General features: G+C 47.0%; 1 protein-coding gene across 1 annotated transcript in view; it reads right to left on the minus strand.

The window, feature by feature from the left end:
- Positions 1-27838, minus strand: part of LOC128306801 (all trans-polyprenyl-diphosphate synthase PDSS1-like) — a 46090-nt gene that overhangs the window by 10768 nt on the left and 7484 nt on the right. The window contains exons 2-5 of the mRNA XM_053044414.1: positions 13365-13517; positions 10298-10437; positions 8607-8748; positions 5594-5683 (exon numbers count right to left, since the gene is read on the minus strand). Of these exons, the coding sequence (XP_052900374.1) occupies positions 5594-5683; positions 8607-8748; positions 10298-10437; positions 13365-13517 (525 nt within the window). The remainder of the gene's footprint in view (positions 1-5593; positions 5684-8606; positions 8749-10297; positions 10438-13364; positions 13518-27838) is intronic.

Genomic DNA, 27838 nt, shown 5'->3' on the forward strand with positions numbered 1-27838 from the left:
AAAAAATGGATATAAAGGTTAACGGGGCATCGCGGTTGACTGTTTGTGAACGGTGGTGAAGGAAAACGTAAAATGCCCGTTGTGCCGTTAATTGTGGCGCAGGCTTCTCAATTTTGGATTCTTTTTCACTATCTTCTGCGAGTTGCAAATGTTATTGAGAACAGTTCCCGTAGAATACAGCGATGTTGCTGAAAAGGAATGTTTATTATTTCGTTTTGCTCTGCCGAAAGGATGCGTAATTATTTGCTGTTTCATTCACCAAAAGAGGAAATCCTTCCTAATGCCAATAGAGCGATGCAGCAATTAAGGTGAGTTATGGTTTCCTTCATTGTGATACACAACATCGTGAAACAACACCGAAAAAATGCTGTTTTGTAAATTACATTTCCGTGTGAAACACACGCACACGCAAAAAACTTTAACTGCTGAAGGTAATCGGTTCGAAGTGATTCGATTCCGATTGTAGATCTTATGCTTTAACCTTCCCCGTGTGTGTCTTTTTTGCTTTTTTGTTTCTCTACCACCGTCCCTGCAGAATGACATGAACGCCATCACTCGACGGAAGCGTTACATCGAGCACCGAATTCATCAAATATTATTATCCACCCTGTGCGCAAGGCATTGTGAGCGGCCCTGGAGCACACGTACGGCGCACGCGACCATTGATTTTCAACAACTATTTTTATCTCCCTCAGTTTTGTTTTCCTGTGCCACTATTATTATTATTATTGTTTCGTGTTGGTTTTTTTTTTGTTCACTCCACACTCTTCTTTGCCACTTTTTAATGCCATAATATAATGCAGTGGCGCAACAACACGGAACGAAGGGGAAGCAACAACAAAAAAACAACCCCCCCGGGTGGGATGATCTTTACGATCCGTCTAAATGAGCACTTAATGTCAGTGAGGTGCGCTCGACGATTCTATTTTACCTGCCACCAGGACGGTGACCACCATCACAAAACCGACCCCATCCTGGCACCTCCACCTTCAACCCCTAATGGTTTACCTTCCTTTCCGTCCCTTCCGACCGTTTTCGGTGCGGCTTCTATTTTATTGATTTTACATTCATTTGCTCATTACTGTCAAGCTTAATGTACGGCCTGTTGCACTTTCAATCGAACGCCGCACGGTGGTTACCTGCACGTCCGGAAGTGAGCGGAGCAGCAGCAGCAGCAATCAGATTGAGCCAACATTAACAACAATAAATTAGAAAAACAAAATTACACATGACACATGGTACTTTATGAGTTGTGACCAGTACCGATTATACAGTGCGTAGCATAAATATAAGATACCTATTTTTTTAGATTAACAGAAAAAGATGAAGACGTAGATAAAAAATACTGTTCTATTAAGTATTACAGAATAAAATAAAATAAACAGTTTTTTGTATATTGTTACGCTTAATGTTACCAGGTTGCAGTCGAGGGTAAAAACCTGGAGTTCATTTATTTCTGCCCTGTACATACTGTCCATACTCATCATTTTTGTTCATGTATTTATTTTTTCTGTTATCCGAAAATCAAGGAGTTTCTTATTCATGTAAACGATTGTAATATTTATTTGTTTATCATTATCATCGACTAATATTTAAGATTTAAGGAAAAAATATTAGCAGCAAGACACGGCTTGCCGTGTCTCTTCTTTTGCAGGATTTTTAGACGACAAAAAAGAATTTAAAAACACATAAGCGCACATAAGCCATCGCCATCACTGTGACATAATTTAGTAATTTGTCACATCTTCGAAAGGCAATTATGGCAAAGCATCGGTTGGACAACCACAATACGGTTGCTTCACTGCTTTGATCTACCAGCCTATTTTTTTGCAATTAATGATTAATGTTTTTTCCCCCCAGCCCCGTGTGTTTCACGTGCCCTTTTGAGCACTGGCTGATGTGTCCCTTTTTAATATGCCACGGGCCAACATAATTCGTGTGACAGTCGTGCTTTTTTTCCCACCCACCGAGCCCTCCAACCGTCGGTCGGCGGGTTTGATGATGGATGCGCGACTAGATTTATTCTCTGTTTGTGATAAGCTGCCCTGGCTTCAGTGAGCAACAGAGCGAAAGAGAAAGAACGCCCGAAAGGGTGAAGCAACATTCCGGCGCAACAACAAGATTTTCCGCGTGCAACAAATTGCGTGACACGCACAATCACCAGAATGATCCACGGCGTATCACCCTGTACCATCTTCGGTACCGAATAGACTGTCACACTTTTGTTTTCCATCTTATTGTGTATTATTTTTTTCAAAATTTTCAACATCCAAACAGCGCGTCCATTCGCACCAATTATATCACAGCACAACCGGGAAAGCTAGACTCTCCTCCCTCCGCCACCTCCCCGGGTGACCGTTGAGAGAGAACGGTACGCTTTGTGACACAACCCCAAAGACCCATCTGTGTGTGTGTGTGTGTTTTTTTCCCACAGGCATCCCACAGGGGGGGGAGATCACATCTGTACCGGTGACAAATGAATTTCCGGCTCCCACCACCCTGGGCACACACTTGTGTCATTGTCGTCGCTGCGAGGGTAGTTTTGTAGTTGTTGGTTTCAAAAGCTCTTCAAGAGGAAGAAGAAAAGACGTGTGGAGTTGTGATTTATTTTTTATATTTTGTTCGCTTCTCCAATACCGCTTCGCACCGTACATTCTCGTGCCGTCTTTCAAAGCCATCTTTATGGCCTGGTTGATGAAAAAGCGGAGGAATGACGGGGGGGAGGTTGTAGGGGTGCGAATTTAACCACAATCGAACGTATCCATCAAATGTCATCTACGGGGTTTGCACCGGTTTCGCAAAAAAAGAAGGAATACCGTTAAGCGTGCGTCATCCAGTACTGCAGCGAAGGTTCGTCGCTTGCGTTGAAGTCTTTCGTTTCCTCGTACGAAACGGGCACGAGGAACCGCTCGTTACCGTGCAAGCGTGTGCTTTATCAGCCGATTTGGGACCATTATTTGCGTAGCATAAAGACCCACAAACAGTACAAAACCCTTTACAACCACCGTAACCACCGTGATGCAATCGTAATCTACCAATTTTATATCGCTTCTCGGAGCGGCGGGCGGAGGGAATAAAAAAAAAGAAATTTCATTAGCATCACCAAACACCAAGCTGCGGTCAGCTTTGAAACCCACCAAGTCCTCCCGGGGGCCAATTGGGAAATCGATTTATTTGTATCACATTTGTGATTCCACTTGGAACGACGGACGGGCACTTGCGTTGGCTTTCTTCGCCATGCAAAAAAAAAAAAACACAGCAACAACCCAGGTTCGTTTCTTAATGCTTGAAAAACGTTTCATTTGCGGCTGGCATAATGCAGTAAGCTGTTACTCCTTTTTTTCTTCTTTGTCACGATATATTGAACCTCTTTAAATGATTTTTTTTGTGTTGAAAATGAGTTGGGTAAAACGGTTAACAGTTTTTACTTCATAAAGGTAAACATTTGTTACACGATGGCTCCGGTAAAAAATGACAAATGTAATTGTAATCCGAGTAAGAACTTTACATAATCAGCGCAAAAACCAGATGTGTATATATATATCGCACGACGCTTCGATTTACCTTTGCTGTGCTTGTGCCTGAAGCAACGCAACGCCTCTTATGTGCCAGAGGCGGTAATCAACACTATCGCAAAACAGGTGCACGATACACGTACACGCTGCATAAAGAAAATGGAGACTTAAAACACTAAAAGCAGAACACCCCCACCCATTTTTGGACTTGGTGTGTTCGAATGGGTGGATGGGGCCACCCATTTGCTTACGTTCCTCCCGGAATACGCCAATCGATCCGACCGGGCAATTCGATACGAGCACAGAGCCAAAGCTTACCCACCACATGATATAACTGTATCGGTTGTACGCGAACAGGATGGATGACTTGAGCACAAAAAAAAACAAGAGTACAACAACCACAACAAAAAAAAACAGATCGTTGTTGACCGGATCGGGTAAACGGTTGCGATGAAACGAAGCGAAATAAAAATAAAATAACAACCATGCACAAATACACAAAGAAACACTACCGCTGATGAATATGTGGAGCTTTTTTTTGCACAATCTTTTGCGTGGTTTTTTTTTTGTTGTTTGTGTTGTCCCCTTATTCCACTGTATTTCGCAGGCAACCGACGGGCCAAAAATTGTGATCCACCGTTTAATGTCTGTGCCATGGCGGCGAAAGAGAACGAAAAACAATACACGTAAAACGCAAGAATGTGACCCCGATATAGGAAGCCAGTGAGCGTGAGAAATTCCTTTCCGTTTCCTGCGGCGTTACAGTGTTAAGCGAAAGTTTTTTTTTTCCTTCCACCCTGTGTTGCTCCGCGGCGTTTATCGCCGCGGAAGCGACCGCTGGCGAGCGCGATAGGAGTGAGCGAGTGAAAGGAAGGAGCTGAGATGATTCATTCCACCGCAAGCGGGGGATGGGGTGGGGAATGAGGAGGATGAATAAAAGTGAAGGGAAGTGAAGACACACGGCCCGACATCTCAAACTCTCCCCGCCCAACGGGAGTCAATCGGGGTAAGGCATTTTTCGAATTCCACAACCATCTCGATGAAAATCTTGATGCATTTCATCAATATCATTTCCACTGCTTAAAGAGGGACTGTTTTATCTTAATTAAAGTTCGCTTATTTATATTACATCTTTCCACTTTTATCTTGCCACAATGCTTAAAATCTTCCCATTCCAACCCCCTAAATCTGGGATGCTATTTATTTAAAGAGGGCAACTTCCAAGCGTATGACGATGACATCAGGTCAGTAGTGTGGCATCAAATAAAGCCCACTTTCACCCACTTTGTGCAAAAAAACAGAGTCCCGACAGAGAGATCAACAATACCTTCGCTGTTGCCCATATCGCGTACAGCTGGCCACCAAGATGCTAAAGATGGCCCATTGTTGCTCAACAGCGCTTTTTGTTTTGTTTGCTTGCACCAGAATAATCAAACTTGCTACGATTACTGCAAAGCTATAACTACCTTCCCAAAGTAACCTACCCACCCCAGGGGCCCACATGCGAACACAGGACGAATCCTGGCAATCAGATCGCAATCGGTGGGAGACAACGAACCCTCCGGGCAGAAATAATTCCAGAGACTCACGCACGCCTCACAGGCGCGGTAAAAAGCTGCACGAGAGAGAGAGAGAGAGAGAGAGAGAGAGTGCTTTCCCCGTTTCTTTTGTTGAGTGGGAGGTAAAAGGGGTGGCAACGGGATGGTGGAGGAAAAATGGGAAGGAGAGGAACAGAGAGCGTTGTTTACTCGGCATGTGTGGCTGGCTGTCACGCAACTTTCACAAAATTCAAAGATGTCGCACAAGCGCAAGCTTTCTTCTTGCTGGCTCTCGTACCAGTGCTCCGTTTACGTGATACTCTCGCTTTTTGTTTTTTTTTTGGGGTGGAATTCACTTTAATCGGTGCAGTTTGCGAGGGCAGTTTCGTAATACGGAAACCGGAATGCATCTTATCACGCTAATAAGGCACAATGTTGTATTCTAACATCGGACTAAGAGTAAGACTAAGCCGCCCCCCCGGGGGATGCACATCCACCCGGATCAGCGGAGAGAGATTAAGGTCAGTTGCAGCTACTCACCTGACTGAGGATGTGTGTCACTTCGTCTCGCTTCAGGCGGGCCAGCAGCATCGAGGCAACGGCAAGGATGTAGTCACCGGCCTGCGTCACCTGCGGGATTGCGTAGAAGAGCAGAGCAGCGTGTGAGTTGCACAAAGGGAATGTGAATGGGGGAAGTGAAGTCTGAACGTCGTGCGTAACCGATAGCGTTAAATAACTGCGGGATGATGAAACGAACAGCGCGCCAAGGATAAACAAGCGGTGCAAGGATGCCGAAACGAGAGTTAAATGTCACGCTAACTGTTCGAATCGTTCCGATACCAGTTACGTTCGTGTAGGTCCACTAATCCGTCGAAGAATTTCCCCACTTCACGCCGATGGTGACGTACATGTGGGAGAGAATTAAATGTCCCTGAGTGTTGACGCAGTTTCGAAAAAAAAAAACAGAAACACAAAAATGGTTTCTCCAACAAAACAAAAAAAAATCCATATTAATGTTGCGTCCTATATATAGTAGAGGATGTTCTTGCTTCCAGCCAAACTTCTATCGGGGCAACGCTGGTGATTAAAACGGCACTTTAAACAGACCCACACACACACACACCGAAGTCGGCATACCAGACGCGTGATATTTCAAGCTTTCCTTCCAGCGCAACAGGTGATTCCGGCGGTTTCCGTGCGCGTCGTTGTGTGCGATCGTATCGGCGTCAAACAAATTACCCATCCCGCACGCACTCCGCACGCAGTGGGTTGGGTAAACCAACAAAGAAAACAAAATAGCATGCATCAATTTCAATGGGTCGTAAATTCACTTTCTTACACCGCATCTGGTGTGGATGTCGGCTGGTACGCGGGTACCGCGTCAGTATGCACCGCCCGTCATTACACGTACTGGCGATACTGAACGTTTTCACGCCTTTAGCACCAGCGCCAAATTTGGTCGAAGAGACCGCGCACGATCGCTGGGCTACCTACGCCCGAGGTTCCCGGCTAATGTTTCAATTTCGAACCATCCCCGACCCGGTGGCTTTGTGGTCCAGTTTGCAGATATCGAAACCGCAAACGCTTATTGCTTATGCAGTGTCGGCATGTCCACACGCGGTAACGATTTTATCGTTACCATTATGCAGGGTGATGTTTGTTGGGGCAGGGTAAGGTGGAATGTTTTGGAATGGCCGAACCTGACCTGGAATGCTGATGCGCTCAACATCACGGTTGTGTGCTGGTTAGCAACAGCTGACCGAATGGATATAAAATATCTCTTGCATATCTGAGACGTGCGATGTCTGACATACTTCAATACAGCCAAGAATTCCAAGAACTCCCCAACTTCTACATATTATCGCGATTACCATACTAATCAAGGTCGTCAGATACGTAAAACATCATGAAAAGGTAGCTGTTTAGTTGGAATTGGGAATTTCCTGAAATGTCCTAAATACCTGAGCAAACCATTGAAGAAATTCTTGGATAATACGAAGAATTTCTGGAACTCCCTAAGATTATCTCGAATATCCTACTAATGCAGGCTGTCAGATATGGTAGACGACATATCTGACAACACGAAGGAAGTTGTTGGAATTGGGATTTTTATCCAAAATCTATGCTTTATATCACTAAAATACCTAAGTAGAACTTTACTGATATACCTTCATACAATCAAGAATTCTTAGAACTCCCTTGCTACTAACTGTTATCTCTACCATCCTACCAATCAGGGACGTCAGATATGTAAATCACCATCTTTAACTATAAAAAAGCAACGTATTCGTATTAATCGAGGATTTTGTTTCAGTTTCTGCTGTACATCACTCATATACCTAAACAGACCATTTCAAATACAAATTGATACTATCAAGAATTCATCAAACGTTCTAAACTCTAGATATTATAGCGACTACCTCATCAATCAAGGCCGTCCGATATGTAAAACGTCATCTCGGACTGAGCAAAGGCAACATATTTTCTTGGAATTGGGAATTGCTTTGCGTGTGACAACGCAGTCTACCTGACATATGTACTACCTTATCGCTCTAATGAACTCAGGCGGATCTAAGTGAAATCCGTTCCCGGTGGCGCATGCGCAAGCGCACCATCCACAGCCAAGGTCGCCACGAATAACATCAGCGGGGAGATGGTCTACACGTAGAATACCAAAACCGTACCGGCACCTTAATTGCCGTGCCAGCCCGCTTAGCCGCATACACAGCAGCGTCAACATTCATCCGGTGGCGCACTTTGCTAATTTCGTACACATGTACACATACGCGCGCGGCTGGTGTTCCCGCAAACTCCAACCCTCGTCCCACAATCGCAAACACGCCCGTACCCGGTTCCGTTTCCGTATTTCGGTCACGATTTGGCTGTTAATCGATTGTTCGCGTATGTTTTCGCACAGAGCCGTCCGCCACCGTGTGAGATGGAACCCATCCGTCATCCGTCACGTAACACGGACACACGACGGTGCGTGTCCGGGGGTGGGGTTAGGTTATTCGCGTGCTTGGGGGTAGGGACTGGATAGGGAGTGCCTAGGAGACGGGTCTGTTGTTCGGTTGTGTTTATTTAAATTAAAATTATTGTCCTTTTCTACCGTCCTGGTTCGTCCGCACTGTCGATCATGTCCAGAGATTTGGATTTCCCCGCCAAACAACTGATGTTTAACTGCGATGCCGCCGATTGATTGCAATTTTAACAACACGCACACACACACACACACGCATCGTACAAGGAAGAATCGCCGCCAGCGCTTAATCGTTCAAGATCGCAACCGGTCGAAACTGACGTCAAACGAATAGAGAGACAACAAATCCGGACAGGGTTTTTACCGGGGAAATTGCACCAAAAGTTCTGAAGAGTTGGGAATTCTTCCCACACTCGCGACTTCGTTGACGTCAAGGCATTCCTCCTGGACGCTGGACACGTCCAGCTCTAACCTCACATCCCGCAAGTTACGACACGGACTTTTCATTCCACGCTAGCTAGTCGGAAATATACATTCGATGAATATTGGGGGCATATGAAAATAGGGGTTTACCTTTTTGTGGTTCCACAGCACGTTAACGCTCGGTTTACCTCGCCTGGCAAACGACTGGTCGATAACGTCATCGTGCACTAAGCTGGCAGTGTGAATCATCTCCGAAATCATTGCTATCTGTCGCTGCGCGTTCATTGTGTTGCTGGGATGCGACGGGAAGAAAATTCCGGAAAAGTGTTGCGAGAGCGAGAGAGCGAAAGAGAGGAGAGTGAGAAAGAAAAACAAAAGATACGTTAGTAGTGGTCTACTGCATGCATTGCTAGACGGTTGGGGGACTGTATCATGTGTCTGGTGGACCTTTTAGCGGTTGACTCACTTCCATCACGGCATGAGGATGAGTAATCTTCGTGTTTAAAGCGAATGTGCGTTAAAATCTCTTTAGTTATCTCATGCCCATTCAGACATCAGACACCTCGAGCCAGTAAACGGCATGTACCTAACCTCACAAATTTAACGTTGTATGATTACAGACAGGTTTATGCAAATCGCGTCTATCCCAAACGCGGGTCTGTGGCCGTGGTTGTGGAAGGTGTGAAATCTTTGCACTGGACCCGCGACGGTGGCCAGCCAACGACATCTGCCGAAACCTCGAAAGGTATAAATATTAATACATTCAACAACAACAGCAAAAAGCAACAACACCAACAACATAAATAGACAAGCGAATCTTGTCCAACCCGCTGGGCATGGTAACACACTCATTTTTGTGGCAGCAAAAATTCTGAAATCTATTGCCCCGTTGGCCCACCTCCAGCATCCTAATCAACATTAATTTTTTTTTATATATATATATATATACCGCTGGCGGGAACGGTTTCAGTTCGCCATTCATCGGGCAATTTATCGTCTTCGACGGCAAACCCTAAAACCGTGGCATAAATATGCATGAGCATTCTCTACTCCCCCCCCGTCGTAGCCGTAAAGGCTTTCTAGGATAGAAAATCCACCGGTCGAACCGGATTAGGTTTGGGGTCCGGTTGTAAAACCGGCCCAAAAACACTAAGAACAACCATCAACCAATAAACCTTTTGTCATCTTTTGCAGATGTCATCCCCCACGGCCCGCCCTTCCGCACGTCTTCCATCCCCCGGTGCCGGTACGAAACGTCTAATTGGTGGTATGTTTTCTTTCTTTTCTTCGGGCGGGGGATGGTGGTTGAAAAATTAATGTCCGGTTTTGTCGTGATTTTTTCGTAGAATTTCTTACGGAAAATAACATTCCGTGCCCAAAACGTACACCAGGATATCATGGGCGATCGGCCGGTATACGTGACTATACATCCGTAATCTTCGTGACGGTCACTGACCCTTGCTCATGTCCACCATCGGTTGCGCTGTAGCAGCACACTTCTTGACGTTACACGCCCTGTGACTCATTGCCGCCGGGAAGATACCGAAGATACGATCCTCAAAGGATCCGCGCGCTAATGATGCGCCCCATTCCAGTTAACCTTCAACTGTACCACCACTAACGTCCAGCTCGTTGCGGGAAGTAACAGCAATAAACGAAGGAAAATACCGTGCGGCTGCAGCATCCAGTGTCATTGGCCGAACGTCCCGCGGGTCACGGTCGGCAACTGCACTCGGTCTTATCCGGGTCTTCAACGAGTGCAAGAACTCAACCCTTAATGTGATTTGGTGTTGCTCGGCGGGTTTTTTTTTTGCTACCATTTGGGATGACATTCAACGTACCTGTCTTCGTTGTGCATATGATAGTTCAGTGCCTTCGCCATCAGTATTGCCACCATCGGTCGGAAAGCTTTGCCCTGTCCATCGAAGTAGTATACGGCTATTTTGTTCAGCTCCTGGTGATTTGTTGCGCGACTGATTTGCTGGTGGTGTGAAGGGAAAACAGGAGAGAAAAAAAAACGAAAAATAAAAGATCAGTAAACTGCACTTAAGTGATAAACCGGGACAACAATAACAGGAAAATGTGACTTTAAGTTCATGTCACTACGAGCAACGGGGGATGAAGTGGATATACCAGTGAATACACATTGCAAGATTACTTTTCTCTCTATCTCTCTCTCTCTCTCTTCTTCCCCCCTCCCTATTTCTTTATCGCTGGGCTATTCTTTGCACATAATTGGGTTCACGCTAGGACACGCATCGCTCGGGCAGGATATCTTCCGGGCTGGTTTTGTCCCGGGGAAAATCCCGACAACCGGCTCCAATTATTTCCACCATCGGGATTGCCCAGTTCATTGCCATGACCATGAAAGTGAACAGTGCCCGAGAGAGGGCGCTGGTATGCTAGGAACCTCCCTCCCGTACGGAGAGTGTTGAACCTTTCGTCACATACGCTCGATACGGTTGTGAACCGTTCACGAACGTTCGACAGAAGAAACAATTTACTACGGCAATCGAATCGGGCCGCGATTGCTCATCTTCGACAACCCGCATGCCCTTCCCAGAGACACGATGATCTCAGCCCGGTACTGTCAAGACCTTGGCAAGAAACTAACCACCCCCTACCATCTCCTCCTCCATTTTGGACCCGTAATAATGGATCCTGTCCGAAAACATTCCAAAATGCAAACAGCCTTGAAGTAGACCACGCCCCGGAGACGACACACAAACCCGACGTCAAACAACACCTTACCTCCGCACGGGCTGCACTTTTTGTTGCTTTCCTCACCCACAGGGCGCTGGTGCTTCCGTGCCTCGAAAATAAAAAAAGCCCAGCGAAACGATATCTAACACCGTGTACGGCACCCTCCATTGCAAGGAGCCGCGACCCTGACCGAGTAATGTAAGGATTCGGCGATGCAAAACATCGAAATATTCCAAGATATCTGGCCAAACGTTTTATCGATGTTTGCCCATCTCCAAAACCCAATCCGGCTGTGTGTGTGTTTTTTTGTTGTTGAAGATGTGGCAATGTTACGTTGCAATATCTCGCTAGCGCTCCACACTGTTCACCAATCGAAATCTTCTTCCCCCAAAGCAAGGTTAAAATTCCAAAATTGCGTGTGACTATTGCTTGATAAAATTGATAAAGCGCACGCAGCGACAGCCTGAACAACGCTGCAGAAAAAAACATAAAGGGAGATGCTTCTTCGATTTGCTTCTTCGGCCTTTTCCTTGCCTGTTTCATGCCTCATTTGGGGCCAACCAGTGATGATGATGATGATGATACCGTGCGTCGCTAATAATCCGTTCGGTTCGAAAAAAAACAACGTTCCGAAATCGGGCCACCGATTGCACAAACTGGCCCGAAAAACCGCGAGCCTCTCCACATCTGCTACGTGCTGTTTCAATATCTCACACCAATGATAATGGCGTTGCTGAGCTTGGAGGAGCGAGTTGTTTTTTTTTTCTTTGGTTCGTGGAAATCAACCGTAAAACGATTATGTTGCGGAATTCGAATCTAACTATCTGTGAATGATGGATCCGCTGTCGAAGGTGCAACTGGTGCCGGTGCCTAAGGCCGTAACACGGGAACACATCCCGGAACCGAGTAGTAAACATGGGCTTGCTAAATTCTACTGATGTGCAAAAAAAAACAAAGAAGCGTGCGTGAAGCTACGTGAATATTAATAATTAATACGCAACAAATGTATATATCTATACATATTCTCCACCTCCAATAAATGAAAAATAGAGAACGTACAGGGGAAAGCAATGTTGCAAGCACGATGACACCCAAACCTCAAACACGGCTAACGGGAGTTGCTGTCATAAATTGGGGCGCAATTAACTAGCAATAAAAACGCGCCACAAATTAGGCGCGCGCGAGTTTCGCATTCTTTATTCACCCGAACGCAGCAAATACCACACGAAATGGAGTTTATGTGTGCGCGTTGTCTCTTTTCGCTATCCCTTTATTTTTTTTTGACGCACCTCGCCGAATCGTTAGTGGGTCCTACCCAAAGGTGGGCAGTGGGCGGCAAAGCTTGCGAATCGCTAGATATCGCTCTTTTTTAAATTAATTTTTAAGAAACTCACTAACACTTTAAGAAGCTACGATACTCGACACGAAATGAGTTCTTTCATTGTTATACTGTGTTAATTAAATTTTGTTAATGAGTAGATTTGACCATTTGATAGGTTGTTTGCAATTTTGACATTAAAGAGCCACGTCTAACTTCAAAATGCCTAAAACATCGATTAATGTTTGGGGTATTTTTATTCATTTTAGATGTCTCAATCTAAATCTAACTCTTCTGCTTCATTGTTTGTTTCTCGTAGCGATTTAAACGTTACTGCTGGCGTAAGACTTTCTCAATAGTGGCACTTAAGCATTAAGTCACCCATTATCAGATCATCAAAAATGGTATTTTAAATAACCTATATTTCAATCTCGACTAGGCCAGAAATCCCAGCAATCGACAAGATCATTCCTCAAGTTAGAAAGCTTAAATCTGTCAGATAATTCAGAATATTCTGATATGCAAAGGATACAGCAATTTGACATAAAAAATGACATTTGAGAAATAAACCTGACCAAAGACTTCATTAAGAAGACAATGTCTATTCCTAGGCTATCTTAGATTAGGCTTCCAAACGTCAAAATGTATATAGAATAACTAGTTGAAAGTATGATCTAGTCCAATAACTCAAACTCTACAGGTTGTCAACCCCTGGACTTTTATGAATAGACTTAATAGTTATGCCACTTTCTTACTGATGAACGCTTCAAAAGACTACGAGGAGACCCTGAATTTATACATCTTATTAAAAGCCTTATCAACAGCCTATATTCAGAATGGGTATGAGAAATTCCAGCAGCTCTTGGGATCCTGCTGACGACACTCACCTGCCTGATATCCTCGAAGATGTATTTCAGTTCGTCCTCCAGCAGTATGTATGGGTCGATGTTGTATTCCCGTATCGGTCCGGCCGGTTGCTGTGTGTGCACGGAGCTGTACCCTCGCATACAGGGATGCAAGTTTGCGGTTGAGCTGCATTTCTGAAATAAGGGAAGCAAAACGTAATCGGTTGGAATTAGCTTGCTCGCAATGCTTACGGCAACTAAAAAAGCAAAAAAGCAAAAAAAAACACCCCAAACTTGCCCAATTGCTCGTGTCTCATTAGCGGTGCCAGCGAAACCAACCCCAACCATTCGCAACCGGACAAACATCTCATTACGGATTCACATTCGCGCGATCACACTCCGCGGAATAGGTAAACATGCGATTTTAATGCTCTTCTTTGGCGCTGGCTCGTTTTGGCTAATGGACAGCGTACCGCTGCATGACGTGCGCGTATGCACGGGACATTGCAGGTTTCTTTGGTCAACGCTTCGGACATCGACGATGCACAACAGCAATCTAATTGAGCGCCCGCGCCGCTGAGCAGCAACACTGCACGGAGTAGAGATTTCGCCCCTCCCCGCTTAGCACTCCAACTCCAACGGTATAAACGGTCCATTCGAGCGTTTTCTTCAAATACCGCGCAGTGGGGCCTACAAAATTCCAAACAACCTGCTTTAAGGGCGACAGCATTTTTGTTTCACTGCTAACCTCTGCAGGGTAGGGGATTTTGTGCGGGAGGGCGGCGTGGACGAGGAAGACTTTAGCCTTGTAATTCTACTGCCCATTATACGTATCATAAAATCAAACCCAAAAACCGGACCCCATTCAAGATCTACCTCCGATAGTTTGATTCGGTATCGTTAAAACTATGATAATCTCCGTCCCATGCTGCTCTAACGCATACGAACATCCTGCCTGCTGAGCAGTGGTTGTTTCAAGAATGGAAGAATTTGAGAGAATTTGGAAGGGGAGTGAGCTTGTCATTAATGTGCCGTCTTCTCGTTTTTCGGGTGAAAAAGATAACCTTGGGTGGCACACGGATGGTCAGTAGAGAAAACTATTCTACCTGTTCGGTGTCCATGTCTGGTGCTCAAACACCATTAGCGCACCTGCTGCTTGGGGGCAGAATTTCTGGCGGTTCCCACAGCATTCCGGTTTCTGCAAAGCGGGATAGACAACCGCCTACGAAGAACCACCAACCACGCAATCTGTAGCCTTTTTTTTTATTCCGATAGCCGCCCTCATCAACAAATCAACGATTATAATTTTTAAAACCCAAAATACTCCATCTTTCTCCATCGATAAGTCAAATCGATTCCCCGCGTGTCGGTATTCTCCTGCACCTACCCCCCGTGCGGCACATCCTTGCGGCATCGCAACGAAATGACGAACGTGGGAGCCGAAATGCGAAACACGAGTGCACACCCAGTCGAATGACAATGACGTTCGGCGATTAAGTAATCGCCGATCGGGTAAAAGGAGGGGGGGGGACGAGACCAGGAGTCGGCGAAAGAGTTGTGTGTGCGTTACGATGGCGACACGTAACGTTTCAACTTTTACCGACCACACCATCCACTGGGGAACGCGAACGCGAAGTGATCAATGAACAGCATACGAACACGCTATGCCTGCGAGGATCGGCCAGTTCCAAATCAAGCCAAACGTGCCTGTGTGCGAACAGGAAAGATGTATCGAGAAGCGAACCAATCGGAACGGCACAGAACTAACAAGGAACATCCGCATACACCAGCAGTACCCCTGTCTTGGGACTCCCCTGCGGGTCCCAAGATCTTTCTGAAAGATATCAGCATGAAACGAATTTTTGGGCAGACTTCACCAAGGAACGTGCGAATATGCAAAGGCTCCCTTAGCAGAGCCCTCAGCAATATATTTGCCGTCGCCACCTAATCTGGATGTACAATTTGGGGACAAAGCAAATACCTGCCCAGATATCAAGTTACAAGCGGTTGTCGGCCAGTTTGACAGCTTAAACTTTTTTTCTTCCCCCTTGGCAACCTGAACACTGCTGGCACTGTCTTGCAAGCGGTACCCAAGCTGACCTTTCCACTGATTGTCCACGACCAGCAATTTCCAATAATAGCCGCAAAAAGGTAAGTCGACGGCTAAAAGGGAACTATTCCCCCAAATGGTGCAGGGCTGGTGAGAAGGTGACGTTAAAACCTGCTGCAGTGTCGTTGTTTTGTCATGTCATGGTGTAAGGTGGGCTATAACTTTACCACCTGATAATTCCCGTTTCTTTGTCTTGCCGATGCGGCAAAATGCTTACGCCCCGAGGTTATTCCGTGCAACTCACCGAAACAAATCCCCCTCCACCTTGCGAGATCTCGGCAGAATTCGAAAGATTCGAAGCGGTTGGATTATTGGCGCAAAGATATAGCTGTCAGAATTAACTCCAATGATCGGGGCGAAGAGGATACCGTGACGTTAGTGAGCCTTAGGTGCACCAAGGACCTACACCGTGCCTATGGGCAATAAGATCCCATGCATAGCTTGCATGCATGCTGAAAGTCTATGGCTTACCGTGCAGCCAGCTTTGGCGGTCTGCGAACTAGTATTTCCAGTTTGCGCGATTTGCGCGTAAAAGACAAGCAGCTCCCACCTACTCCGCATCACCCGTATGAAAGGTACTACGAAAGGGGACCGGTGATGGTTCTCTTTGCTGGTTTTGCTGTTGGTGGTGCCACACTGCAATTTGTACTCGCGCTGGTGCAGATTCCAACTGCGACAAACGCACATCGATACGCTCCCACCCTCGCCGCCGAGACGGAGTTCTCGACGTTCGCAAAACCCGAGTCTGGCGGACTTGGGTGACCGCAAGTCCCGCGTGGGGGAGGGCGGAGGTCGACGGCAAAGCTGCAGTGGCGAACGCATGCCCTACTTGCCTCATTACGTGCGCAGCCACCAGTTTCGCCGAGGGGAGGGGAGCCCACCGGTTTTCTCGGTAGATGCCCACATTCCACACAGGTGCGTGTTAGAGAGCGGGCGGCGAAAGGATTTTCCTCCGAGCGATTGGTCGCGTTGCTCGCTAGGCGGTCAGCGTAATGCGGCCAAACTGGGCTGCGGGTCCCCTCGCGGTACACTATCGGGCCGCGGCGGTGCGTACACCAGCACCAGCAGCAGCAGCAGCAGTAGGTCTGCATTTATATAGCCTCTAAATCGAGGCCTTCGAACTAAACGAGGTCCCCCGTGCAACCTTTTTAAGATCACACAGGAGGAGAAGTGTGACACCGAGGTTAAAGACGTTCTCGGCGTGCATGGTGCAGACATCACGCACTACCTTCCGCGAGAGCCGGGCCTCCCTTGTTTTGGTAATTTCGCTCAATAATATAGCATCACCGCCCTGACTAACAACACCGTGGGTGCTGCATAGCGCAGTGGGCAGGTATTTACCAAAAGATTGATGAGCTAAAGCCGTGCCACATCAGCAACGCCCCGAAACAACAAATTAAGCGTCTCTCGGCTTCGAACAATCGCAGTTTCCAAATGTTCACTTCGCAGCTCTCACAGCATCGTTTGGTACGGGATTGCATCATCTCCCATCCAATGCCTCCTGGCGTGGTTGGACGTTTGCCGCGACATCCAATCTGTCCGGATCTAAAAATCCGCATCCGACAAAACTTTCCTTCAACCCCATTTTTACAAAACAGTGCCAACAACATGCTGGGTATGTTAGGGGCGGCAAGTGTGCTGTGCCCTCGGGTTTGTCCCCGAATTTTAACACTTTCGCTCGTACGCGGCGTAGAGCTTAGTGCACACATTGTTGCGGTGCCGAAGTACCGGACGCACGCACGGTGTGAGAGGCTCGTTAGGCGATGCACAACTTGATTCAACACCATTTTCGGACAGGTGCGAGCAGGAGCAGAAAGCATCCAACAGTGGGACGGGGAAGCGCGCTATAAAGCGTACAGTAAATAAAGTTGACGCAAGCCGGGTAGTTAGTGCACGGCGCTGTCATAACGCAAATTCGCACGTTTATAATCGGTGGTACGGTGCGGGACTATCGTTTACCGCTATCTTTCCACAGGCGGATGACAGTAGGTGGCTTGGTTTGCCGTACGGAAACCTATTTCCCGTGCTAAAACGGGCAAACACCTCTACCTGTGCAGGAATGTGCCGTGAGTACCTTGACTTTGACTGGGAGCTTACACCGAAACGGAGGAGCTTGTTTATCGATCGGTATTTATCTCGCAGTAGGTTCGCACAGTGGAAACGCCTGATGAAGGTGGAGCAGAAACGTCAATATAACGTGTGGCTGTTATCCGACATAGTGAGTGATGAAACTAGTACACTGATTGTTGACAGGTTCGCTCTGTGCAATAAAAATCACGCAAGGTAAAATGGATCTTAGATAATCGAATCAATTGTAGAGAAATCAAGGCACCTGCGTGGCCGTTGTGTGCGTTTGCTGCGGGTGGATAACCCTATCCCTCTCACGCGTGTTTGCTGTCTCTTTCTAACTCACTCACCTGCCCTATACAAGCACGTGATTTGTAATTTTAACACCGCGTCTTTTGTGCGGTAGTGCGTGCCTAGTGGAGTCTGACTAAGCGATAAGGATGTGAGAGCAAGAGAGCAGGAGAAAGCCTTGGGCGTACTGAAAACGGAAAGAGTGAGAGAGAGGGAAAAGGAAAGCTCCCCCAAAAAAAAAACCAACGGTACGCACAGCCGTTTTAAAAGAGAAAGTCCTGTACGGTTCGACGGACCCAGGCCGAAGACATCCAACCGTGTGGTACGGGGGTCTGTGTGAAGTGCTTCATAGCAACGAGCGTACCTCACCACACAACTACCAGCGTGTCTGTTATCCATTGTCGTAAGTCCTAGGATACACGGAAGTAAGATGAGCAAATTTTCACCACCCACCAGCACCAATTTTTTTTTGCAGAAGAATGAGGAAGAAGAATACCCTGAAGGTGGACGTGGAATACTACCAATAGACAGCTGCGCGGTAGGCACACTTTTCGTGCATTATGTATGCGAAATATCTGAGGCACCCAAATTAAGTAAAGTAGCCAAAGTAGGGGAATATATCCGCCCAAGCCAATTATCGGTCGAGTAGCTCACCTTCGGGTGAGATAGCTACAATTAAATGTATCTGCGAAACGGAGAGAAAAGGCAAACTTGACGCAGCCAACAAACAACCTCCTGGGGTTTCAGTGATGGCCTCGATTTGGAGTCGACAAACGAGTATGCCAGCAGCAAATAGTGGCGTAAAATTTGAAACTCCCCATATGAGGTTAGCGAAAGGCGATTGATTTGACTTCCGACAAGACTTTACCGACTGCAATACGGAGCACCGGGATCAATCACAAAAACAAACAAAAAACTTCCTCCTTTTAGACCGCGAATGTGGACTTCTTTTAGCGGTGACAAACTGGCTGCTGAACAATCAATCAGAGAAAAAAGGTTAACTTCAACGGCACTCTAAATTCGTGCCCGTTCTTTGCAATTAATCAAATTACGTTCAGGTTGTCGAGGACTGTTCCATGGACGGCTTTGGTCGAGCTAAAAGCAGTATCCTACTATCTACAGATAGCGTGCTTAAAGGCTTATTCGAAGCAAGCAGTTAAGCGAATGTCCGAAATGTCTTCTACGTTCTTGCTAAATGTCAGCATTGGAATAGATTACCTAGGTCAGTCACCTGAGTTTGAAGGTGTTAGGTACGGTAGTTTAAAATTATATCTAGATCAAACGCAATATTTACCGTCTCAGTTAGACAGCCTCTGTATAATCAAGTGGCAGGTATTGTGGTCACTGGATCGCCATTTTTGTTCTCCAAAAAATAGCCCTCGGCAAAACTTGGAAAGCCCAGTTTTGAGCTGAACAAACGCACCGTATAACAACGCCGTTAAGGTATCCATCAAACTCCCCCACATCAATACACTTTCCATTGCAGTTTTGGAACAAACGATAATGAGCCTAACCCGGTAGCCATCGCTTTCTAATAGCGCATAATGATCAGCACTTGTGCCAACGTACACCGTTTTCGAACCGACTGACCAGGTCGAGTGTGTATGCATACCGGCATTTGCCACGAATAATTAGATCGAAATTTATGCTTTCGTGTGCAATGGAAGGTGTGCGCTGTGCTTTACGTAAAATTTTCCCTCAATTATGTGACTTTGGAGAGGCATAGACGAAAATATGCGAGAGGTGTTGCCTGCAATGCTACGCTTCAACCGTCACTCAGTCAATCAGTAAGATATAACTAACTCCTCAATGAAATATAGTTTGAATATTTTCTACTAGATATCTTAGATCTAGCATTTCCTGTACGGAATGTCAAACAAACATCCTTTTAGACTATGGCTCAATAGCTCGACTGTTGAGGTGCAGCTGGTAAATACTCTCACGTCCAGCAAATTCTAACCGCAGAACCCACACACCCCGTCAGAATAACGCTTGGTTCTCTTCCGAGAACCTAATTAATATTCTGTCTCCTCAGTGGCAGTGGCCCACCAGAAACACTGACACATCAGGGATGGGCAGCTCAATATGTGTATCACGCTCAGCACACTCCCCGTGCAGTATTGCATCGGAGACTCTTCCACGTTGACTTCGAGCTGTGAGCAACATTCCGTTCTCGAACTCATGCGATGTTTCTGTGTGCCTGTTCGTGTTTACGTGGTACTTGACATTCGCGCACCACAGATCGTGCGACCTCAAGAACGGTTTTAAAGCAACAAGACTTAAGAGATGTGTTACCCCAGCCGATCTGCCACTATCAGATGCGACCTATTCGTATACCCCCAGTACACGCCCTGCAGTGCAAAAGCTTTACCGGCCGAAACGTCCAAACCTGGGTCCAACACTATCAGACGGAGGTTGAGCTCGAGGGCTTCAAGTGGCTGGTAAAGTGAGGATCGGTTAGGTGACTCCACTCCAATGCTAGCTTATGCAATCTGTACTGTACCAAATTGCCGGATTAGATCCCGTGCAGCGAAGCGCAGCAGCGTGCGAAGGTCTCCAAGTAAGGGGACGAAACGTCAACCACTAGTGATCGGGGTGTGCCTTTGACGTTAAGAGTGTTATTAGATGGCAATTTGGCTGGCTGAGGTTGGTTGTTGGGTGCACTTTAATGAAGAAACTACCAAACGATAAATAACTCTTCGCTACGCTAAGATGTGGCTATTTTTCAATATCTGAGGTACTTATGAATCTTCAAGCGCCAAACAATCCTAAACATCTAAGCCGTCCTAACCACACACCTTACCCATACATTGTGCCACCTTGTGAGCAGCTTCCTGTTTAATAGCAGGCCGTTAGGTCCACCTCCACAGCTACACAATGGAGACGCCCTGGTGGACGAGAAGTCGTCGATACGGACCAAACCCGCCAGTTAGAGCTCGTTTATCGGGAAGCATATCTTGTTACCGTACCCTACCTCCACAAGCAATCACTCCACTCCAGCACCACTTCGGTGTCTGCTTCCGTGCGGTAGCAGATTACGGTACCCTGATGCTACCCAGAAGCCTGCACTCCAGACGCAGTGAAACGAAAGCGAAAACCCAGCCACAACCTGTTTTATGCAACTGCAAACCAGTAAGTTATCCATTGCTGGAAGCGTATCCGCTGCGTTATTTAATTAAACTCACTTGCCACACACGCGTGATGGTGGTGGTGAAGTCTATCGTGCACATGCAGTACAATATATTCTGACAAATGGTAAAGTACCTCTGGCATGTTTCGACACCAGGTCCAATTCGTACGAATTTTGAGTTCACCGTGACGCAAACGATTCGCCCTGCACGGTGGAGCTCAGAAGTCAAGGTTGAGGTGTTGGGCTGACAGGGTCCCACACATATCGTGTATCTCTCGGTCGCAACAATGGGGAGGTCTAGGACGCGTGCGCATTTCTTGCCATAGCCCGGCCTGTACAACCCAAATCGCAGCACAACAGAAGCATCCCGCGCCAGCAACTAACTGCTATTTAACGATCGTTCAAAGAGAGACGAAAAAAAAGGCTACACGCGTGGCAATTTGACATGTTCATTAATGGTCTCGTTGCTTCTCGTACATTTATCACCCCAAAACCACCACCCTGCTCGGACGTGGCACGGTGAAGAACAATGCACGTGCACGGGGTGTGAAATTGAGGACATCATGCCGGTTTTTTTTTTATTTCTACCAACCATCCTTACGCATCGCATCTCTGGGCAAAAAAAGGGGTTACCCCTCAACCGTGATGGGTTGAACGGCCGCCCCGTTCAAGTAGTGTATTGCGCCCAGTCTCAGGGGAGTTTCGCACGGTACGCAGTCAAAATCAACCTAACCGTGACCTCCTGCTGAAAAACACGGAAGCACTGCATCTTTTGGAGGTTGCAAGCGAAGGTAAGTAACCACCGGACAGTACCAGAGGTGAATTAAAGAAGAAGAGAACATAATAACGCGAACGGAACGAGTTATTGAATCGAGTGGCTCTCCTCAGGTTAGGCGAGTAAGTGTTGTGGTGTACAAGAGCCGTTTTTTTTTGTTTTCGTTTTGGGGTGTGCTTTTGATATGCGCCGATTAAAAAAAAAACACTGTTTGCCGTGAACTACCACAGTCGAAGATGTGTGACCCTGAGCGCACGCGGGAGCTACGAGATGCATCAAATCAACACCACCGAAACCAGAAATAATCGCACTTGCGTTTGAGTCACCCTGTTGTAGACCCTGGACTTTGGACACCGTGCACCTTTAACTTATCGACCAAATTACAATGCTATCTGGGTATGGAATAACAACAAAACAACCCCTATCGCGTAGAGTTTCTAAAATTTCCTCTCCGACATTGTTGCAAAATGTCAATCAATAATGCGTCTCACGAATTGTGCAAGGACACCGGACACCTCGCCCTGGTTGCGTAGGCCGCTAGGAAATGTTTTTGAGCACTTCAAACCATAAGACCATTAGTGTTGGAGGGTTTGGAGTTCATGTTTTCTTGTTGCTGATTGGGAATAACATGCAATACCCCAAGCCTAACCTTCGTTGAGTTGTTTGATTGAGGAACAGCAATACAACTATCACCTCCCTGGTACCGACAGTTGTTTAGACCATGTGTGGGTTTTTTTTTTGTTGTTTGGGTGCTGGAATTCATCGAAAGAGAAAGCCCTCCGGGGTAGTACACGATGGGGCAAAAGAATTCAAATGCCCACCTGGGGCACACATCCGCGTACAACCCGTACACAATCTATTTATCGACCGATGGCGATGATGTGCCGTGCGTAGCGTATTAAAATTCCAATTCCCCCACACGAAAAAAACACGAAATACCCCACCACCGCACGTACGAACAAAAGAAATGTTAAAACGCGTATGTACACCGGACATAACTTCAAGGCACGCGCAGGTGCGTTGCAGGATTTCGGTAACACTACCGGCATGATGGCAACATATGAATTCTGAACACCGCCGGGCATGAGATCCTCGGCACATACGCGACTTACGCGACAGGGTAGAGCTCTGAAAGTTCATCAATATTTATTGGATGCACACACCTAGCGCGATCGTTGCGAAAGCCTCCTGATACCCTGATTAGCATGAAGACGAACTCGGTGGAGATCTATGTCACGTTATCTCAATGCCAACCGGATCGTTTTGATCGGAACGGATTTCGAGAGCTAGTTTCTAGTGGCTCTCTGTCGCTTTGCTTCGTCTAGATCTCCGTTATATATTTCTGTAATTGTTTGACTAATGGTTAGACATTATACAGCTCAAGTCACTGCAGTTCCCACCTCTCTGCACAGCAGTACGTTTGCTGATGGGGTTGTAGTTAATTAGGCATCCCTTAGACATCTTCCAACAATGCAAGTCTTCCAGTGAGCATTGTGCAGTTTGTGTTCGTGCTACTGCAGACAAAAATGTCCGAAAAATCCCATCGTCAATGCCTTCTCCACTTCTCCCCACAAAAAGGCGTCGTTTACGAAACAGAAACAAACACAAAATTTATGACAACAACAAAGTCAACCTACCAACCCACAATATCTGGTGGTGGTGATGATGGAACATCGAGATGGTAGACAGAGCGGGGGACGGGATGCTGTGGTAGGAGGAAACAAAGCAAGCAGTCACGATGCGCTAGAGGATGATGATCCCCAGCATCGAACAGTTACGGGCTGCTAACGGAATCGACATCCTTCTCCGTGTTGCCGTGCTTTATGCAATCGCAGCACTCTGTAGCCGCCATGACACATGCGGTGACATGCGGCTAGCCTTGCATTCCACGGCCGAACCAGTAGCGAGCAGCTAGCGGGCACCACCGTCGTGATCAACGGGCACAGCACCTTCACCACGGTCGATACACACGGTCCACAACCATTTGGTCAATGGCCTTCGCGAACGGTATCCTCTTCCACTGGATGTCTCAGAAGGGGAGGGGGGGGGGGGAGTGAACACACACACACCACACTACCCTGTCCTCATCCCGGATGGTAGAGGGTTGGCAAAAGCGGTACTACTCTGTTGCAAAATGTTTCCTTCACTTCCGACGGGAAGCAGTACGATTCGTATATGGACACGCGTGCGCTGTAGCTGCCCATCGCTCACCAAAAGTGGTGAATGGGAAGTCAAAGGAGTGGCTCTTTAAAACAAGCGCACAAACAAACACCGTGTAAGGGGGTGGTGGTGCATGGAACTCCCCATACGAAGAGCTACCTCAACTTCACTTTCCCCTGTCCGCTTCCTTCTCCACTGCCTTTCCCCCTCTCCCACTCTCTTTCTCTTTCGACGACCTTCAGAAGGGTATATAGCAATCAGTGAAAGTTTTTTGGGCAGATGATGTGCGAGGAATTCACCAGCCCGGAACGCGCATTCGCTGACTACTGATTTCGAGAGGGAAATGCACTAAGTAATACAAGCCTGGATTGTAGGAAGTCAGGAAAGAGTGTAGTGGCCGGGGCTCTGAGAGCAACAACATATTACACACAACAACACACGCTTGAGTGAATATCTTTCTCCCGTTTGAAATTTAACACATTTTTGCATTTGAAGACATCCCCTCCTATAAAAGGGCTACACGCAAAAGATTGGTTTTAGTAAGTGTAGGTGTGGTAGAAGAGGAAGAGAGAGAGGGGGAGAAACCACGTGGGTTTTTCCTTTCCTCTTTTTTCTTGTATTTTGTTACTAAATTATTTGCAATCATAATTAAATTTAAAAGACAAATCTCTCTCTCTCCGCTGTTACGCTCTCTCACCGGAAAGAGAGTGTGCGCTGAGCAGAGATTTGAACCCATGCACAACACACCCATTACTCAAGCACTAAGTAGGCTAAACCACTCGACTACCTGTCTTCATCCGCGGTCGAGTGCTTAAATTTCAATATGAGCGAACGCAATTGCTATCTGTACGCAGCTTTCGCTACGTCGCTGCAACAAACAAAGTGTACCGCGCATTATGACAACTGTCACACCCCGTACCTTATGCAGATGTCCGCGAGTTTTACGAGCAGCGGCACTAGCGCTAGGTACGGTTCGAAATGAAATCCCTCACCTTACCAGCAATAAAATTGGCAAACCCGTACAATGGCGTTGAAAAAAATCCAATTGTCCACCAGGAGGAACCTGGTGGACGGTATGTTTATGGTAACGGAAGTACCAACGGTAAGCGAACGGCGTAAGCTCATTAAAACAGCGACCTGCCTCACACCGTGGCCGTGATTGTAAAGATGCGTTCCGGCTGTACTTCTGCAGCTATATGTGCAGGACAAACAACTGTCGAACGTGGACGGTAAGCGAACATTGATAGCCAACAGGTGACGTTTTACGATGACAGTTACGATGACCCGAGATGACTTCGCACAGCAAGATTCCGCCCCTTTTGCTTTTCCTTCTCCATTTCTGTTACTGCTTCCAGCAAGCTACCTAACCGTGAACCCACGGTTAAAGGGTTCAGCGTTGCAAACAACAGCGCGGCACATCATCATAGACCATATTTTTATTGCATTTGCTTATTGCATTTCAAAACAAAAGCCGCAACGCCTATTCTACCACCCAAGTAATGCGGAGTTCTGTGCAACATGTGTGTCTGCTGCTGTTGCCCGAAAAGTAAATGTTTTATAATTGCAACTCCGGAGCGGGCAAAATCACACACTTCGCTCGAGCTCGATCTAGTTATCAATTGTGTTGCTACCGATAATTTTCAACCCCTCCGTATCTGCCTTCACCTCCAGCTCCGTGCGTGTAAATGCACCTCGCAAGTACTGGACTAATAACGTGCACGAGGGCACGAATCAGTATCCTTTGACCAAATTGATTGCATCCCCGGGGATGGAATGCTACTAGCAACGTTGTTCGGTGGCCAAACCGAAAACAAAAAGAAAACTCCCAACAATAAATCCTCGTGAACGTGGCAGACCCTCTACGCCGGCGACGAGTACCAACAAAACAAAAGTGAAAGGAGCGCGTGGACACGCACAAATGGCGGTTGTCCTCCCGAAGGTTCACCTGGAACGGGCACAATATTCGGGGTCCGGTCCCTTCATCTTCCCTGCCGCCCCCCCCCCCCCCCTCCCCCGGTCGGTAAGCATTCGTGGTGGAATCTGGCCGACCAAAACCATTCCCCTCCTCTCACGAAGGGCATCACAATTCGAATGATTTGATTACGAAATGATTTCGTGCCCGTAGTGGTGGTGGCCCGGTCGCCGGTGGGAAGCAGGGCACACCCCGAAAATTTGTGACGATCTTTGGGCGAACATATGGCCTCGCGGTGAGGAAACCGCGTGCTAGCCCAACCCTTTTGCCGAACGGTGGTACGCCCGAAGCGTTCGAAATTTGTCACCTTGCAGTCGAACGTGGACAGTGTGTCTTCCAGAAAGCGCAAAAGCATGCTAATTGAGAGCGTCGTTTTTTTCTTCGTCTTCTTGGTTTCGAGAGGGGGGGAGTCGCGCAAGGTGATTCCTCTTTTAGCACCTTCCGAGCAGTTCCGTGCGTGAGTATCTGCCCAAACGGAAACAAACTCTTCGTGTGTGTAACCGATTCGAAAAGTATACGAAATTAAGAAGGGAAGAAAAACAGAGAAGCAATACCTCCTTCAGATGTACAACTGATCTGATCCATAGCGGGCAGATGCTTTTCGAGGAACCGATTATCACCAGCTCTCGCTGTATCTTCTCGCTTCAGCAACACTTATAGCAGACCATCCATAATCCCAGCCCAAACATATGTCTGTGCTCAAGAACCCAAAAGGTAATGTCAACGCTTACAAATTAGACAATGGGTTGGGCCGAGTCCACCAACACTGGGATAGACGGTAAGTCTAGGGCTACATTCACCGAGATGTCTCAACATCTTCAACCTCTGTATCTCACCCCTTCCGAAGGAGAAAAAAAAAACAAAAACCGGATCCGTGCTGCTCTGTATCGTGTTTCAGCCAGCTGTGTGCTTCTTCCATTGCTCTTTGCTTCACTCCCCCCCCCCCCCCCCCCCCAACCCCATTTTTCTTTACCTTATTCTTTTTTCGTTCATGAATGAGCGATGTGACACCAGCACAAGTGGACACCTTCAGGAGGTCCACAAGGAGGTCTAAAGGTTGTCCGAGACACCGGGAAGGATGAATGAACGGTATGCAAATTATTTAACCACGTCCCAGCTTGGATCGCGCTTGGACATCCTCCCTCCCCCCGAGGGTGATTCGGGCATAGAACCTGGCAAACCCTAAAGAAAACGGACAGACATTATGCCGGTTCTTCGTCAATATCTAAGTATTCTCCAACAAAAAGAGAGAGAAAAAAAGCACAAGATACAAAGGCCGACGACTTACATTTTCTCATAGCCTACCAAAAAAAAACTTACCACCTCGCTAAAAGCCACTTTGCAGGTGTAGAGATTCCGCCAAGCTGGATGGGGAGGTTTTTTTCTGTTGTCATCCCCCATCCTCTCTCTTTATAGCTTGTTTCATTCGGGCAACATGGGTGGACTTATCAGGTATCGTTCACATGCCATCACCAAAACCCCGTATGGGGCTTTTCGGCGGTACATTGGCAACTTCTTCACGATCCTGCCAACCTGCGCTTCTTCGCAGGTGCCTTCCAAACTTCGGTGCGCCTTTTAGACAGTTTGTACAACGCATGGACATTAGAGACCTAGGTCCCAAACTAGGTCCGGGGGACTCCACCAATCTAGGGAGGTGCTTTTTGTCTGTTTTTTTTTTGTTTGGTCGTTGTAATTGTTTCACGGGTGGCCGCCCCAAACCGGCGCACATGGCATGCGCTAAAACGGTATGATCTCAGCGCTAGTGCAAACACCACTATTCCCTATTGCCTACTTTGGGGCCGGGTTCACGGTTCACACTGTACCGTGCCATGGTGATTGCCAAATTTTTTGTTTCGTTCCTTGTTTTCTTCTTTTTATACTTCTTTTTGTTCCAAACAATCTATGGATGGTACGGAAAGAATTACTTCTATCAGCTTACCCTCACCGCCCATTCATGCCCGTGGAGACGCTTTAGCGTCTCCGGTTGTCTTTTGCGGGAGGCAAATATTAT

The sequence above is a fragment of the Anopheles moucheti genome, chromosome X (genome assembly GCF_943734755.1).
Source record: "Anopheles moucheti chromosome X, idAnoMoucSN_F20_07, whole genome shotgun sequence".
Classification (NCBI taxonomy): domain Eukaryota; kingdom Metazoa; phylum Arthropoda; class Insecta; order Diptera; family Culicidae; genus Anopheles; species Anopheles moucheti.